The 16782-nt window shown below is 41.3% G+C and overlaps 1 protein-coding gene across 2 annotated transcripts in view; it reads right to left on the bottom strand.

Annotated features, from left to right (window-relative positions):
* Positions 1 to 12336: 12336 nt before the first annotated feature.
* EPHA3 (EPH receptor A3) overlaps positions 12337 to 16782 on the bottom strand; it is a 276157-nt gene continuing 271711 nt past the window's right edge. For both annotated transcript variants that reach the window (XM_075594016.1, XM_075594015.1), the window contains exon 17: positions 12337 to 15012. In XM_075594016.1, the coding sequence (XP_075450131.1) occupies positions 14907 to 15012 (106 nt within the window). In that variant the 3' untranslated portion in view covers positions 12337 to 14906. The remainder of the gene's footprint in view (positions 15013 to 16782) is intronic.

The raw sequence follows: 16782 nt of genomic DNA, 5'->3' as shown, positions 1-16782 counted from the left end.
GTGGCCGGATGTTCATGTAAGCTAAATGGTAAGATTTTATAATGGAACGGGCCTTCAGGAGGGAGGGAGTCTGTCTTCTCCTTTGCCTGGTCTCTAAGGGGAACCCACCAGTAAGGTTTTGTCCGCTGCTGGGGGGGGCTGTTGCGGGTGGCGACGGGCTTGCTGGCGGCTCCGTATGCAGGGCGCCGCCATGTTTGTTATGTGCGCAGAGCTCGCACATGCGCAGATGCCCGGGAGGACTCGCGGCGGCCATATTGTGATTGGCCGCGCATGGGAAGTAGTTCACGCATGCGCAGAGAAGTGCAGGTGTGGCGGCCATTACAGGAAAGGCTCCGCGCAGGAACTACAAGTCCCATGAGCCTCAGGGGAATGTCACATGCTGCTGCTTAGCCACTAGGGCGGCTGCATTTGCAGCTAAGGACTTTTTAGTGCGAGGGAGCTCGCGCTGGCAGTTGGGATTAGACAGTTTAGGCAGTTGTAGGAGAGGGACAGGGAGGACAGTGAGGAGAGGCAGTTGTAGGAGATAGATAGTCCCCTTACTTTTTTATAGGAGTATGTCACAGCTTCAGAGTCTGCAGTTCACATGTTGCTAGGCAACCAGTGAGGCTGTGAGAAATATGACAGTTAAGGCAGTTGTCAGTTGAGGGGAGGACAGGCAAGGAGTGAGATATAAGTTAGTGAGCTAGTGAGTTATAAATTAGTGAGCTAGTGAGTTAGGAGTTAGGAATAAGTTAGTAACGTAGAAGTTAGTAACTTATGAGTTATTAATATAGAAGTTAGTAAGTTAGGAATTAATAAGTTAGTAAGTTAGTGACAGTTGGAACAGTGATGACCAGGGACTGCTAAGGGAAGACTGCCTGGGAACCCAGCTCCTGGGAGGCACAGACAAGACCAAGAGAATAGAAGTAAGCCCTTCCTGAGTGATATTCAGGCTGAAGCAGTATTTTGGGATGCAGTGTGCTAGCAGCTAGGAAGCCCAAAAATTTATGGTGGACTAGATGTCAAGACTGATCAAGAAGTACTTACCTGAATGGGAAGGGGCACTGAGGGAACTTGTCTTGAAGAGAGCATTATAAAGGAACCTGTCTAATGAGGTATAGTGCTCTATAAGATAATAATTGATCATGTGCAAGCCTGGAGCTGGTGTGCCTGTCAATAATACCTGTGAGTTGCAAAAGATCCTGGCACCTTATTTCTTATCTTGTCCTCCCACCCACCAACTACCCTCCATTACAGCCAAGGCCTGAACCTGCCAACGGGAACCCTGAGATCACAGGTAACTGACTAAGGAGCTGACACTAGACTTTGTTCACAAATGTACACCCTACCCCTGTTGCCGGGGAGGGGGGTGGGGATAGGGTGGTTATAACTGTATGATATTAAACAGACAAAAATGCAGTACAATACTAAGTAGAAGCCTCAGAGAAATGACAGGTAGGTGAAATTAGAAAAAAAGCACATTTATTCAAATATATAAAACAAATGGAACCACTGTCCACAAACGTACCAAAAATACTCTGCATCAATGAGTATAAGCCCTACTTACTAGACGAAGGGTATTAGCTTGCAGTGGATATTATTAGAGAGTCCCCTCTCATTCGTGGCAAGACCGCTTCCCAAACTGTGGTGTATCCAGCTGGTGACAACCAATGTTTGTTGGTTCCGACTGGAGCTTTGTTCAGTCCGCGTCCGCGATGTGAGCCTTCTGACTCCACTCTCTCTCCCAAGTCCCATGAGATGTGAGAGATACCGGTTCTGGTATTCCCCGATCGGATGAAGGATGTCTAGGGGCTCAGCTGTAGTAAGCTGAAAACACTTAGGCCTCGCTCAGACAAGCCACATTACGATGTGCACGCGCACGATCGTCACTCTTTCATTCTAGTGGATGATAGTTGTCACACTAGAAACTGCTTGTGGCGGCAAACTAAAGCATTGACACTGTTACATTTTGCTGCCACAACCCAAATTGAAATTTGGGGCTGCAGTCGCATCACGTGAGCTGGTTCAGTCAATAAAGGCAAACCAGCTCCATGACGTGTTCGTTAGGCCCCCCCCTCCATGCCCCTAAATGCTGCGACCCAACTCCTGCAGTTTGAGCACAGATCGCTGGGCTGCAGGAGCGCGCGAAGGCATGCACGCAAGCGTGCGGATGTAGCAGCCAGTCTGAGCTCGGCCTTCGGCTTGTAATATATTACGCACTCGGCTCATATTGATACGTTAAATGGAGATAACCTAAAGTTTACCGATGTCTTCTGAGAATCTAGCCCTATGTTCTTCTCTCTTAATTTATATTAAGGAAGAATCTCCTCCCATTGGACACACCCACCACACAAAGCTCCCTGGGGAATGGCCCACACATCTGCCCAGAGGCTCGTCTAATTAAATAATTTAATAATAACTAAATAACCATAACGGATGTGCAGTATGTGTCTAATGAATGAATTGCAGCTAGAATACAAACACTAAACTCCACAAAGTCTTTTCTTAATTCATTTTAGCTGAGAAGGGCTTATTGGCACCTGATATTTTAACAAATAAGTTAAAGTCTGTCAGCAATCGTGATTTTGCTTCTTATTTTTATAAACAGTGTCTGATTTTGTTTGTTACCAATGTCAAAATAGTTTAACAAAATATGTTTGTGTATATTATTGTTTTTGTTTTTTCCTGGTAAACATTTTGACTCCCATAGTTTTGGCTTAGCTTAGAGGTCCTATCAGGCAACAAACCACACACAAAGCTCCTCACATAATGCAGCAAGATGCGTGTATTCAGCAAATAGATGCATACATAAAGTCATGCACAAGAGTAAGCCCCTCCCGGCAAAGGGATCACACTACATATTGTAGGAATTGTGTGTCACTGCTGCATTTTCTCAGGGGCAGAATACTTCAACCTCAGGTTCTTCCAAGGCCAAGGCAGTGAGCAGGGGAGGACTCATGAATTAGGGAACTAAGGAGTTTTTTTGTAAAACTGTAAAAACTTGTTATTGAACAGTCTATGTACAATAGTACTGTAATACATTCAACAACAATCTTCTCCCTCTAGTACTTCTCCCAATGGTCTTTCCCAGAGGGGGCTCTATTCTTGTGAGATATGCAGTAGAGACCAGGATATCACAATCATTTTACCCACAAAGGAACATTATTAATAAGGCATACTTTGATGCACACCCATTTGTTACTGTCCTTTTTTATCCCAATGCCTGTGATCCTCCTGCTATAGAGATACTGGGATAGGAACCCCTTTGGTAGGTTCAGATAAGCTTTGCTCCCACTCCTCAAGGGTTCTTCAATAGGCTGCAATGAGGCTTGGCCCTCTCCAGCCAGTTATAACTAGAGTTACATCAGGGGCGCAACTACACTACTGCTAAACCCCGTGGGGTTGGGGGGGAGGTCCAGCTGGCTGGCACTGGAAGTTGGGCATGGCCAAAGGTCGGACCCAACCTCTGTGCAAGGCTGCCAGGGCCTTTGTTTGCTGCAGGACCATCTCGCCAAGCCCCTCCCTCCCCCTGCCAGTGTGTCCATGTCCCGATCAGAACCGGAAGTTGACCTGCCAAGAAATCAATCCCAAATCCAAGCTCTAATTTAATTTTAAAAAGTCATACTTTCAAAGTATTTTTTAGTCATTTGAATTGTATTTCTGCATTGAAACAGTGTATGGGAATAAGGGGTGGGTTACATTGCATTTTGATTATAGACACATCAGCATCACCGATCATTACTGAAGAGTACTACGGCAGCCACAAAATACCATTTTGCAGCCGCACTGAACTCGTGGGAACGCAACAAGCAGTGATTTACACGGTTCAGCACAGCACCGAAAACAGTATTATATTAATAATAATATAAAACACTCTCCATGTTTCACTGCTGGCGGTTTCATCAGGAGTATTTGTGTTTGATATTGTCACATGAGAGAGAGAAATACGCTTTTATATTGATATAAACCTTTTATACTCTGCACTATTGGTCTTCTCTGGTTCTCTTTGGTAAGGTCCTCTCTTATAAGATTGCCAGCGGGTCACACTGCCCTTGCCACTGATTTGGGATATGCTTATAATACTGGAGAATATGAGAGTATATTCCTGATCAAAGTCTTGTTCACCTTTTTTAGGTTGCCAGACATACTGAGTATATGAAGATAATGGGTGCTCTAAAAGTCCAGAAAAGTTATTGTATTAATAATAACCCATTGATAATGAGAATTACGCATATGGCTCAATGGGAGGGTACTTACCTCCCTGTTTGACATGTCTGACTGATAATAAATCTTTTTTTTTTCATTTTTGTACACGTGTCCCTGAGCAGTGCGCTGCTTTGTGCATTATTTGCATATTTTTGGATTCCCAGACATACTACACTATATTGTGTTATTTTTTCTTCATTTTTTTGCCTATACCATTTGCGCTCCCCTAGTCCTTGACATCTATACTGAGTGATTGAGGAAGGAATTCAAACGGAGGGTTTGATCTGCAATCAACTGTTGTTTTATTGTTACACACACTCAATTTACCCAAAATAAATGCTCAATCTCACCCACACACTCAATCCCCCCACCCAATCAATCCCCCCACACACATAATCCCCATACATACACACAATCCCACACACACACACACTCAATCCCTCCACTCATGCAATGCCCCCTCCAAACACACTCTATTCTCCACCCACACACACTGAATTCCCCCCACACACACACGCAATTCACCCCCAAACACACTGAAACCATGACACACACTCAATTCCTATCCCCTCCCGCACACACACTCAATCCCCTTCAACAAACACACTGAACCACTGACACAAACTCAATTCCTACCCACTCCCACACACACACTCAATCCCCTTCAACACACACTCAAATTCCCCTCCACACACTAAATTCCACCCACAAAAACACTCAATCCCCCCACACACACTCAATCCTCCTCCACACACAAACACTCAATCCCCCACGTACAAACACTCTACCCTCCACACACACACTCAATTCCCCCCACACACACACAACCCCCCCCCCCCCCACACACAAACATTCAATACCTACCCACGCACACAAATTTACAATACAATACACACACACACCCTAAAACAATTTTAGCTGGGGGTGGGGTCGATAGGGCTGCTCCGGTCCCATCTTTGTGGAAGCTATTGCAGTGTGCTCGACTATGTGAGCAGAAGGTTGGTCCAGCTTCCGGGCAAAGAAACAGGCAGGGGGAGGAGGAATTGGCTGTGAAGTGACGGCACCACCCCCACATCAAACAGATTCCCCAGCCAGCTGCAGCCGAAGCTGAGCTTGGGCTCGACCTCTGACTCGCCATCGTATCAAAATAAGTAAAATTACCCTTATCTCTCTCCTATGAAACTTGCCATATTGCTTTAGTGAATAGGACAATAAAAGTGATGTTATATACCGATAATGCAATTTCATTTATTGACCGTCAGTAAATCCCCCCTTAGTGTGCTTATTTCTGATTACTATTATTAGATGGTGTCCAGCACAACTGGAACATCTTAAGATAGCTCTAGGAAATTGCTGGGAGTGGTCAGAACTGAGTGAGGAAATGGAAATCTAATTATCCCCACCAGAACATTTCAGTTACCTTTTATTGTGTCTAATAAATTCTCCTTGTGTAGAAATCTAAACTTTGGCAGCATGGGAGTTAAGGTTTGTGCTGATTATTGGCAGGTGGTATGACTTTGTATCACGTCGGCTGTATTTCATCATAACTAAAATGTTCTCTGTGGTACTCTTTTGTTTTAAGTAGTAATAGTTTTCCATTCAGCATTTCCATGTGAAGCCTGTTATAATGTGCAACAAAACAACAAATATACAAGTTCTAAATATTTGAAAGAAATATAGTACCATTGTACCACCGTACCACTATACTACCTCTGTGCCACTGTACCACTGTTCCAGCATGCCACCGTGCCACTGTATGCACAGATCTTCTTTGATGTGTTGGGAAATGAAAGTTGCACATAACATTTTATTACAGTTTAATTTGTTAAATAGTTTTGAATAAGATGAAAATAATTTATTGCCAGTGTTTTCAAAAGCTCAAACTGATTTGTATTAAAACCCCACATGGGGTTACAAAACACGGCTGTCAAAATGTAACCACTCTATTAATATCCTGAGACCTCTGCATGCTTTTCTTTTGGTTGCCAAAATTCTTTCTTTCTTATACAAAGAAAGATAATATGCACAAGAGAAAGGGACAAGTTATAGCCCAGAGGCATGATTAACAATATACTGTAGCTTTTGAACAAGACGGACATTCACGTTTGGTAAAGAGTGTAAAATATATCATTCGTCATATATATATATATATAATCCAATGCACAGCCGGCACACCATTTGCAAGTAAATAAGTTTTGGTGCTTATCCCATAAAGCAATAACAGACCATACGATACCGGTTGCAACACGACATCAAGAGACAGCACGCAGGTAAGTAAATCATACATTTTCTATATTTGATAGAAGACACAGAAACCTTGAGAAAGGTCCCACTGGGGGACCGAAACGTCGTTTTTTGTGTCTTCTATCAAATATAGAAAATTTATGATTTACTTACCTGCGTGCTGTCCCTTGATGTCGTGTTGCAACCAGTATCGTATGGTGTCTCTCTCTCTCTCTCTCTCTCTCTCTCTCTCTCTCTCTCTCTCTCTCTCTCTCTCTCTCTCTCTCTCTCTCTCTCTCTCTCTCTCTCTCTCTCTCTCTCTCGTATCATGTTATACCAGTATCTGACATTCTACAGCAGATATTCAGAGTGCTCATCTTTGAGACTTTCTTGTCTTGGTTTTGCTACATTTATTTCTCTCAGAGCACCGACCATACTCTTTAATTTAGAGTTTATTCTTTGGTCTTGGTAATACCCTCTATTAGAGGTGTGTATGCGGAGTCTATTTGTGTCTATATATATATATATATATTATCGAACACAGTTTTGATGAATAATGTGGCCCATTTAATAATGTCTGAAATTTATGCTTCAGTGAAAAATACATTAAAAAAGATAAGTACTGTAGGAATTATTTTTTCCATTGATTTAATGTTGCAATTTATTTGTAAAGTGATCACAGATTTAGCTAACAGTATTGGAACATATGGTGCACTGTAGGGAGCTCTCCACGGGTTGCAATGACATTGGCTACATTTGAATCTAAGGTATAGTATAGTGATGTGTTTGTGGGATGTATAATCCTTGCTGAGCTCCTGATCATTGGAATTCTCTGATGCAAATTGACTGTCAAGACCTAATCCTCTGACACAAAAGGTATCATTCTGATTCCTATCACTTTTAGATGTATCAATCCATAAATGCTTTATGAAAGTGTATCTGGTTGTCATGTAATGTTAGCTACCCAAAGGATAGAATCATAATATCAATCACCCATATTACAGGATTAATGGGCCACACAGATGCATCCACGAGTATCCGAACAATTGCCTTGGAAAATCTGGGGCAATCTCCCAGTAATGCTGCAACATTTCTGTGATATTTCTGCAGACAGACTAATGCCCATCGGATTAACACAGCGGGGGTCCCTAGCAGTCCCATTCAAACTGAACATTTCAGCAAGTTTCTGGATGCCTCCTGGCTATATCGTTGTGGATAAATCTCCAACTCCTCAAACTTACTGTCTTCATATTTCTTCCTGAACCTGACCTAATATCCCCTTTTTTCATTGCCGTAAGCAGTACTATAATCTATCCCAGGGGTGTGCAAACTTTTTGCGCTGTGCCCCCCTGCCTGTTCAGCCCCGGTGCTCGCACCCCCCTTACATAGGAACTGGCGTTATTTGACGCGCAATGACATGGCGATGCGTCGCCCGAAGCCAAGGTAAGTTACTGAGGCCTCACACGCTCCCATTGAATTTAAATGCTTTTGGGAAGAGCGTGAAACCTCCGTAACCGCTGTGCCCCCCCCTAAAAAATGTCAGGCCCCTACCTAAATTTGCGCACCCTTGATCTATCCTATAAAGCATGTTGCCTAGGAGTAACATTTGACTCCTCCCTTTCCTTCTCCACTAACATTCATGCCAGGATTAAAATTTGTTGCTTCTTCCTCTGAAACATTGCCAAGATCCGCCCTTTTCTCTGTCAATCTACTGCTAAAACTCTAATGCGTGCCCATATCCTCTCCAGTCTGGATTTTTGTAACATACTGCTAACAGGCCTCCATACTCACAACTTTCTCCTTTGCAATCTATCCAAAATTCTGTAGCTAGAATAATTTCTCTCTGAAAGTGTTATATACTTATTTTATTATTGTTCCCTGTATTGTATTGTCTCTTTTGTAAAGTGCCGAGTACACTGTGGACGCTAAATAAATAAAGACATATCCTGATGTTTTAAAAATGATTATCCTATTCTTTTAATTAGGAAAAAAAATTAAATGTGTGATATAACCTGTAATTATTATTGAGAAATATATAGAGACCATTGGGAGCTCTAAAGACACTTAAATCCCAGCACATGTGGAAGGGTTAGTGGTTATATGAGGCAATAAACATAGTATGAAATGGCTTGTTATCAGCAGCCTTCACGTGCAGGGGTATTATAATGATCAGGAGACAGTGTATATAAGTGTCGCAGTCTGTATATCTCTCCGTGGAAGCGAGTAAACCTATCTCGCTCTGTACAAATTGCTGGCAAGAAAATATCTCATAGTGGGTAAATGATTTGAAATTACCTCTGTTTGTCCTGCGCGATGTTACAATCTTTGTGTCACAGTTGATCCAGGGAAAAGTGTGCCATAACACATACGCTGTATCTCCAAAGCTGTATACCGACAATGAAGCAAGAAGCCAGTCCTGCACTGCTGCTGCGGGTCCGTCCAATCAGAAAGCAGAATCAAGAACACTGTAGAGGATTGGTTAGACACTCGAACAAGCCCCCTCCTTGAGAAAGCGCTGTTAGAGCGTGAAACAGGTGAAACATGTGGGAGGAAAGTTTTGTTTGTTTTGTCCCAGTATGTCCCAAGTTTGTCACTTTTATTATGTAGTTTAATAAAATTTATTTTATTTTTGTTCCTACCCGGTGAGTTGTGAGTGCTTGGGGCTTGTTCAAGTGTCTAACCAATCCTCTACAGTGTTCTTGTAATTATTATTGTATTGCTTACTTTGTTGTGTATCTTACTGGATATGTTTTTCTTGCAAATAATGTTCTGCTTCACATATACAGGTTTAGACGATGGTCAGTTGCTAATGATCTTACTGACCTTGCATTTCCTTGCAAAAGTACAGGGCTAACATACTTTGGACCATAAATGAAAGCTTGTCTTAAAATAGAACGTTACAGCAGCAGACGGGTCAACAAAACCATTTGACTATGATGATATGATCACATTCTCAATGGAATATAGTGACTGTCTGCTAACTGTTCTGGGGAATCTGTTTTTGGTTACAGCAAATTAAGATATCAGAGTCTCAGCTTCCTTGTGCAATTGCAATTTAATGACTTAAACTACTTAGGAATTGTTAGGGAATATGCCTATTAAGGGGAGAGTGGATGGAGAGATCAGGTAGGAGCAGGGAGAAAAGAGAGGGGTGGTGGGAGAGAGAGCGTTAGAAAGGAGGAGGGGGGAAAGATAGGGGAAAGAGAGGGGGAGAGAGGGAGGACAGAGAGACAAAAAGAGGCAATGGAGAGAGGGGAGATAGAGAGGAGAGATAGGGAGCTGAGGGAAGGGAGAGCGGGATAGTGTGAGAGAGGGGGGTAGACAGGATCAGGGGGAGACAAAAAAAAGAGGGAAAGAGAGGGAGAGTGGGACAGAGGGTGGGAGAGGAAGAAGAGAAGGAAGAGAAGGGGCGAGAGGCGGGAGTGAGATATGGGGAGTGAGACTGGGTAGCGAAAGAAGGGGGAGAGAGTGAACAGGAAGAGAGAGGGGAGGAGAGAGAGCGAGGGGGAGGGAGATAGGGGAGAAGGAAAGTGAGGGATAGGCAAAAGAGTGGGGAGAGAAAGAGGGGGGAGAGAAGATAGTTGGGAAAAGAGAGGAGAAAGTGAGTGGAAAGAGGGAGGGCAAAGCGGGGGATAAGAGGTTAAAGAGGGCGGAGGAGACAGAGGTGAGTGGGATGGAGGGAGAGAAAGAGACAAATGAAGAGGGGGAGATAGAGCGGGGAGGAGCTCACTGCCAACCTGCTACGCTGGGTGATTCAGGGGGCCTGTGAGGCCTTTGGAGTGGGCTTGCAGAGCTGCCTACTGGAGGGTTCCGATGGAGATGAATGTCAGGAGTGCCTCCCTTCCACCGGCCTACTGCGTGTTGCTACGGACAGGCATCTCTAAAGACAGGCACCCTCTGCAACACCTTCCAGGAGGCCCCCTCTGCAGGTTTTGCCAGCAGGGAGCCCAGGCCCCTTTACTCACAGGGCCAGGGACAGGAGTTCCAGCTGTCCTCCCTATATGCAACATAAATGTTCTAGCAATATTGCCCCTGGATTCTTTGCAGACTGTGACACTGTATATTTACTGAACTTCGAAGAAAACATTTTACTGTATGTAGAGAATATACTGTATGTAGTCTTAAAGTTCAAAGTTCCACCAACACCACCAGTCTATAATCTTCTTTGTAGACTGTTATATTTTTGACACCTATCATCAGGATTCGGGAAGGAAGTTGATATATTGTATGTTTTTAGGAAAATAAAATTAACATAATCTGCTAGAAGAATCAAGGAAAAACAGCATCTATAAAATGACTCAACGTTTTCTGCTCCCTCAATGTCTATGACGTTACCTGTGTCAACTCAGCACCAAACAGTATGTGATTACTGTATATCAATGCATATACAATTTTTTAGGCCTACAGTAGGTACATTTAGTGGAATAAGTGTTGCTCTTGCTGTGGGATGTTTTTGATTATATGAAAATGCTATTAGCAAAATCTGTGTAGGTATTACTTGTGGCAAACAGTCAGCCTTGCCGGAATTTGCTATATCATCCTGGATGGCCCTCCGACGCCTTAAACTCAACATGGCTAAAACAGAGCTCCTCATACTTCCTCCCAAACCTGGCCCTACTACCTCCTTCCACATTACTGTTGGAACTACAATCATTCACCCAAGTCCAAGCACGCTGCCTAGGGGTCACACTCGACTCCTCTCTCACATTCGCCCCTCACATTCAAAACATTTCTAAAACTTGACGCTTTTTCTTCCGCAATATAACAAAGATACGCCCTTTCCTCTGTTGCTCGACTGCTAAAACTCTGACTCAGGCCCTCATTCTCTCCCGTCTTGATTACTGTAACCTCGTGCTGTCCGGCCTTCCTGCCTCTCACCTGTCTCCCCTACAATCTATCCTAAATGCTGCTGCCAGAATCACTCTACTCTTTCCTAGATCTGTCTCAGCATCTCCCCTCATGAAATCCCTCTCCTGGCTTCTGATCAAATCCCGCATCTCACACTCCATTCTTCTCGTCTCTTTTAAAGCTTTACATTCTTCTGCCCCTCCTTACATCTAATCCCTAATTTCTCGTTATGCACCATCCAGACTCTTGCGTTCTTCTCAAGGATGTCTTCTTTCTACCCCCTTTGTATCTAAATCCCTCTCCCGCATTAAACCTTTTTCACTGACTGCCCCACACCTCTGGAATGCCCTTCCCCTCAGTACCCGACTAGCACCTCTCTATCCACCTTTAAGACCCACCTTAAGACACACTTGCTTAAAGAAGCATATGAATAGCACTGTGGATATTCTGAACATATGATACATAAAGCTTGGCCCTCTGCAGACGCACTTACCAGAACTCCCTCCTACTGTCTCTGTACGTTCTACCTACCTACCAATTAGACTGTAAGCTCCTCGGGGCAGGGAATCCTCTTCCGAAATGTTACTTTTATGTCTAAAGCACTTATTCCCATGATCTATTATTTATATTATCTGTTATTTATTTGATTACCACATGTATTACTACTGTGAAGCGCTATGTACATTAATGGCACTATATAAATAAAGACATACAATACAATACAATACAATTTCCACTGTCTAGAACATAAATAGCCTCACCAAATAAATAGGGCTTCTTTGAGTATTTGCATATATTTAAGGCAAGGTAACTAACTACAGTATATATAAAAATGTACTTAACACTAGTAGTAATAGTAAATGGGTGCTCTAGGTTTAATAAGTATAACGCAAAGCAAACCACCATTAACTTGGCCGTAAATGTCAGTTTTCGGATGATTGTGCTTCGGTGTATATTGATATACTCCCAAAGTGGAATAATGTGTAACAAAGCTTATTTTTCCAATACAAATATATTTTCAAGTACTTTAAAGCAATCAACACTCTGCTCAGTTCTGTCAAAAATACTTTCATCAAGTTTATTATAAAAATATAAATGTTTCCACTACAAATCATTTTACATTAGTCTGAGTCCATCTACAATTGCACAACATGAAACTAAATGAGTAATGCTTAGAAAACACAAGTAAAAGTAAATGATGTCTATGCAATGCTTAATGTACTCTAAATACAAAGCATAAACTACATATGTAAACAAAAATAAATAATATGTCAATTATGATTAAAATACAGAAAAGATAATATTGAACACACAATAAAATGAATACTCTGGTTTTGCATTTTTTTATTTTTTTCATTCCCGTCCTGTTTAAGGTGATGGCCATGAGGAATCTAGTACCTAAACGCCATAGGTGGAAATCATAAAATGCTATGTACATACATTACAGATGTAGCAAACCACAAGAGTTGCGTGTCCGTGGTCGCGTGTGGTTCTGCCGCAGCGACAATCGCGGCCCGGACGGATAAACGTTGCGGGGTTTCCGATCCGGAAGCATGGCCCCCTCCCACCCCCCGCAACGCGATCGCGGCAGACACTGTCCGCAGTGCTGCAACCTTTTGCTTATGGGGGTGCGGGGGAGGCAGTAAGTCTTGCTAGATCTGTATGTACAGAAAAACAATAAAGAGTACAAAGCCTGCGGTGTGAACACCGACATAACCTGGAAGAAGCAAGCTATAATGTGTATACAAGGATTAATATATCTTCAACTTGACATGTTAAGTACTTTAAATCAGTATGGCGTCAAGAAAAGAGAAATAAAAAAGGGGGCTTCTATCAGGTGCCAAAAAATGGCATTATTTTACTGTTATGTTGAGGCTGAAAGAGTCAATTTCATTTCGCACATCAGAATCAAGGTATTAAGGCGCTCTGAATTAACCTTGTTATTAAGCTGATGTCTTAGTACGAGTTATGAAAGGCATTCCTAAATTCATCAGTTGAAGGTGACATTAGCCATGTAACATACAGCATCAGATCTAAACATTAGAAACAAATGAGACATTTTCTTACAACTAACGCTCGAGGATATTCTTGAAATGTGTTAACGTGCAAATATTAGCACCTTCATGCCAACCACCAAACTGATTAGAGAGCATATAAACTGCCCTGGATTTATTATGCAACTTAAAGAAATGTGATTTTCATTCGATAGCATCGTTTGCAACTATTGCTATGTAACTATTTTAATAAGAGAACAGTTTAAAAACCTGAAATAAAGTTATTTGCTGATCACTTTATTTTGTGTTTGACTGGATGGCGTTTGTTGGTTCTAATGCCATGTCATGTACTTCTAAGCATTGTGAGAATAATTTTTACAGATCTCACTCGCTTTGCACTGCGTAAATAATTTAAAATAATCTTTTAACAAGATAATAATGGCATACCTACATTCAATACCCAAAGACAATACAGGATGTTCCGAAATAAAAAGTAAGTTACAGAACACTTGGAGAATGAACAAATATGATCCAACATGAGTAGAGCAATTCAATGTATGTTCCCTTTGTCCACATCATTGTCATAAGTATTGCTTAATACATATGTAAACCTTATGAATGGACCATGGAAAATGTAATCATTTATGAAATCAACTTAACTCAAGGTGACAATGTTTTTTATGACATTCTCTGTGTTTAAATGGATTATGCGATAAAATATTTACAATGTCAATTCTAACAACAAATACAACTTTCTATGTCCTTGTTTTGTGTTCATTGCCTTGGGAATGAAAGCAGGAATTTGTAAGGTGAACTTTTATAGAAAGCAATAGATACATTTGATAGGTTTATGATGATCCATTATAAGAAATCGGTTATGGTGAGGAAATATGTATTAATGATCATCTGTTAATTGTTAAAACATTTCAAGATGTTAGCACAACTTTTGTCTGGCCTTAACCAGGTTGAATAGATTAACACAAAGTTTGTGTGGCCTTAGCCTGGTTGAATAGATTAACACAACCTTTGTGTGGCCTTAACCAGGTTTTATGGAGAGGATTATATCAAAATGATAGGAGGAATATTCCAACCAAGACATACCTATAATCTACAATGAAAGAAAAAGGATTCCAATAAATATTAACTTACAAATTATCATTAAATGGTTGAATATCCTCACAACTCCTGTAAAGTGGTTGCCTTTCATAATATAAATTAGTTTATAAACATACGGTATTGTAAATGGTGGTATCATTGTTGGTGTAAGAGTCTTTAAATTGCCTGTTTTCATTTTAAAACAAGAAAGTGACCGTCCTTCCGTTTGTAAAAAATATTGCAAGTCTTGAGAGTTTTTACGGTTGTTGAGTAACCCTGTGTTTACATCTGGATGTTTGGTTTCTGGTGGCAGTTTTTGAAGCAGGTACTGTATTTCCTTGTCTCTGTCATCTTCATCATTTGTATGTTACCAAAAAAATGCACCCTTCCTGACTAAGAGATAGAAAAGAAGAGTTTTCACTCAGATTTTAAGGCATTTTACTCCTACATGAGAGTCTCTGTGGGATTCATATCATCATCCAAGCACCACACAATGTCCTTCCAGTTTCCCAAGCTTAAATTGCACCTCCCATTTAAAATATATCTTCCCTTATTTTTGTTTTACATATTAACAGGCCCATTCCTTGCGTGTGTTTCTGGAGATTTGATGCCACAAATTATCTTCTTCCGTGGGCCAAGAACGGTCACGCCGACTGTCTTCATATCACTGAAAAGAAAACAACAACAAAAACTTGTAAACATTTACAAGTAGTAATATGATGTCAAATAGGCAGAGAAGTTAAGCACAAACTACAGTAGTCTTTAAGTTTATTTTACCTCGTCACTGAAAAACACAATAAACAATACACAATGGCAAAGTAACTCAATTAGCCGATTTATTTAGGGGAATATGTATTAAGATGACAGACTGCTCCATGCCGTAGTGCAAGAATGTTCCGTTTGGGGCCTAGTAAATGGTGTAATACATATGTCATTTTAGTTTTCTTACACAGAAGGCACAGAGGTTAAAATCGCCTCCGACTTAATTGATGTGAAATAAAGGTGAAACATGAGCAATTACCGATGCCATTTTTGGTACATTGCATTATTAAAGTATTATGCCAAGCACCATTTACCCTAACTAATCCTATAACTACACCCTTAATTGGTCACTGAAGCAAATAGAGCAAAGCCAGCACAAAGCCTATTATGCAATGACACAAAGAGACACAATAGACTCAAATAGCAACAATTTGTTACGTATCCCCTCTTACTGTATGCCTTTATGAACACCAAATTCTGTCCAGAAATGCATTAAATTAATAATACACAGGGGACAGTAAACTAGGAAATAACTGTAAAGTGTCCTGGTCCTAAATTCTGATATAATATTATATTTAGCAAAGAAATCTTAAAAAAAAAATTATATATATATATAAATATATTAAGCTACTTGATGTAATGGTTACCAAACGGGGCGTTATTACATGAATCTCTGTGCAAAGGAAATACAGTCATATACAGTAAATCCCTGCAATGGAATATGACGTGTTGTCCAAGTCGTCGTTGTCACCTTCAAATTAAATCTGAAATCATACAATAGCCTGGACTCATGCCGACTTCTCCCCACATAGCCACAGAGGCAATTACCAACCATCATGGGCTCACACTGCCATCCACTACACTTACCACTTACCCCTTCCGTCTCTGTTAGTCGCCAAACATCCCATTTAGATTGTAAGATCCCAGGGCAGGGATTCCCTTTTCTATTGCCTGCTTTTAAATTTGTTGCACTTATTAAATGATAAGTCCCTGGCGTCTATTGTTATTTTGAAAAGCAATGTGTACAGTGTTGTGCGCTCAATAAATAAAAACAATACATACACCGACACATACTTACAGGTCTGTTAATATTATTGGGGTTGGTAGAGCAGTTAAATTAAATATACCTAACATTACATTACAATACTCTCCTGGCCTCTTATTCATAATTATTTTCTGATTCAGCCCAGTTGGAAAACTAGGTAAAGTTCATCATAGGCTGCCAGACATTTGAATCCTATAAACTGGGCAAAATAATCAGAAAAGAAGGAAAGATATTTCCCCACATAACAAGCAAACGCTTTAGGGCCTATCATCAAACTTCAATATCGCCAATGCAAAATCACATGAAAACAGCATGTACCTCGATGACAAAAAAAATCACGTTTTTATTGTTTTCATTAAGCATTATACAGTATATGGTTTGATATCTCAATGCATGCGCTTTTCACCCGATTAGCTACATTACCAGCCAGAAAGCAACATTCAGAAATCATGCCTCCTTGGGGGAGAGGGGGAGAGAGAGAGGGGGGGGGGGGGGAGAGAGAGAGAGAGAGAGAGAGAGAGAGAGAGAGAGAGAAAGGGGGGTAGAGAGAGAGAGAGAGAGAGAGAGGGGGGGGGTAGAGAGAGAGGGAGAGGGGGAGGGAGAGATACAAAGCATGAGACACATTGCATA

The sequence above is a fragment of the Ascaphus truei genome, chromosome 3, assembly GCF_040206685.1.
Source record: "Ascaphus truei isolate aAscTru1 chromosome 3, aAscTru1.hap1, whole genome shotgun sequence".
Taxonomy (NCBI): Eukaryota; Metazoa; Chordata; class Amphibia; order Anura; family Ascaphidae; genus Ascaphus; species Ascaphus truei.
This window is presented reverse-complemented; position numbering and strand designations above follow the sequence as displayed.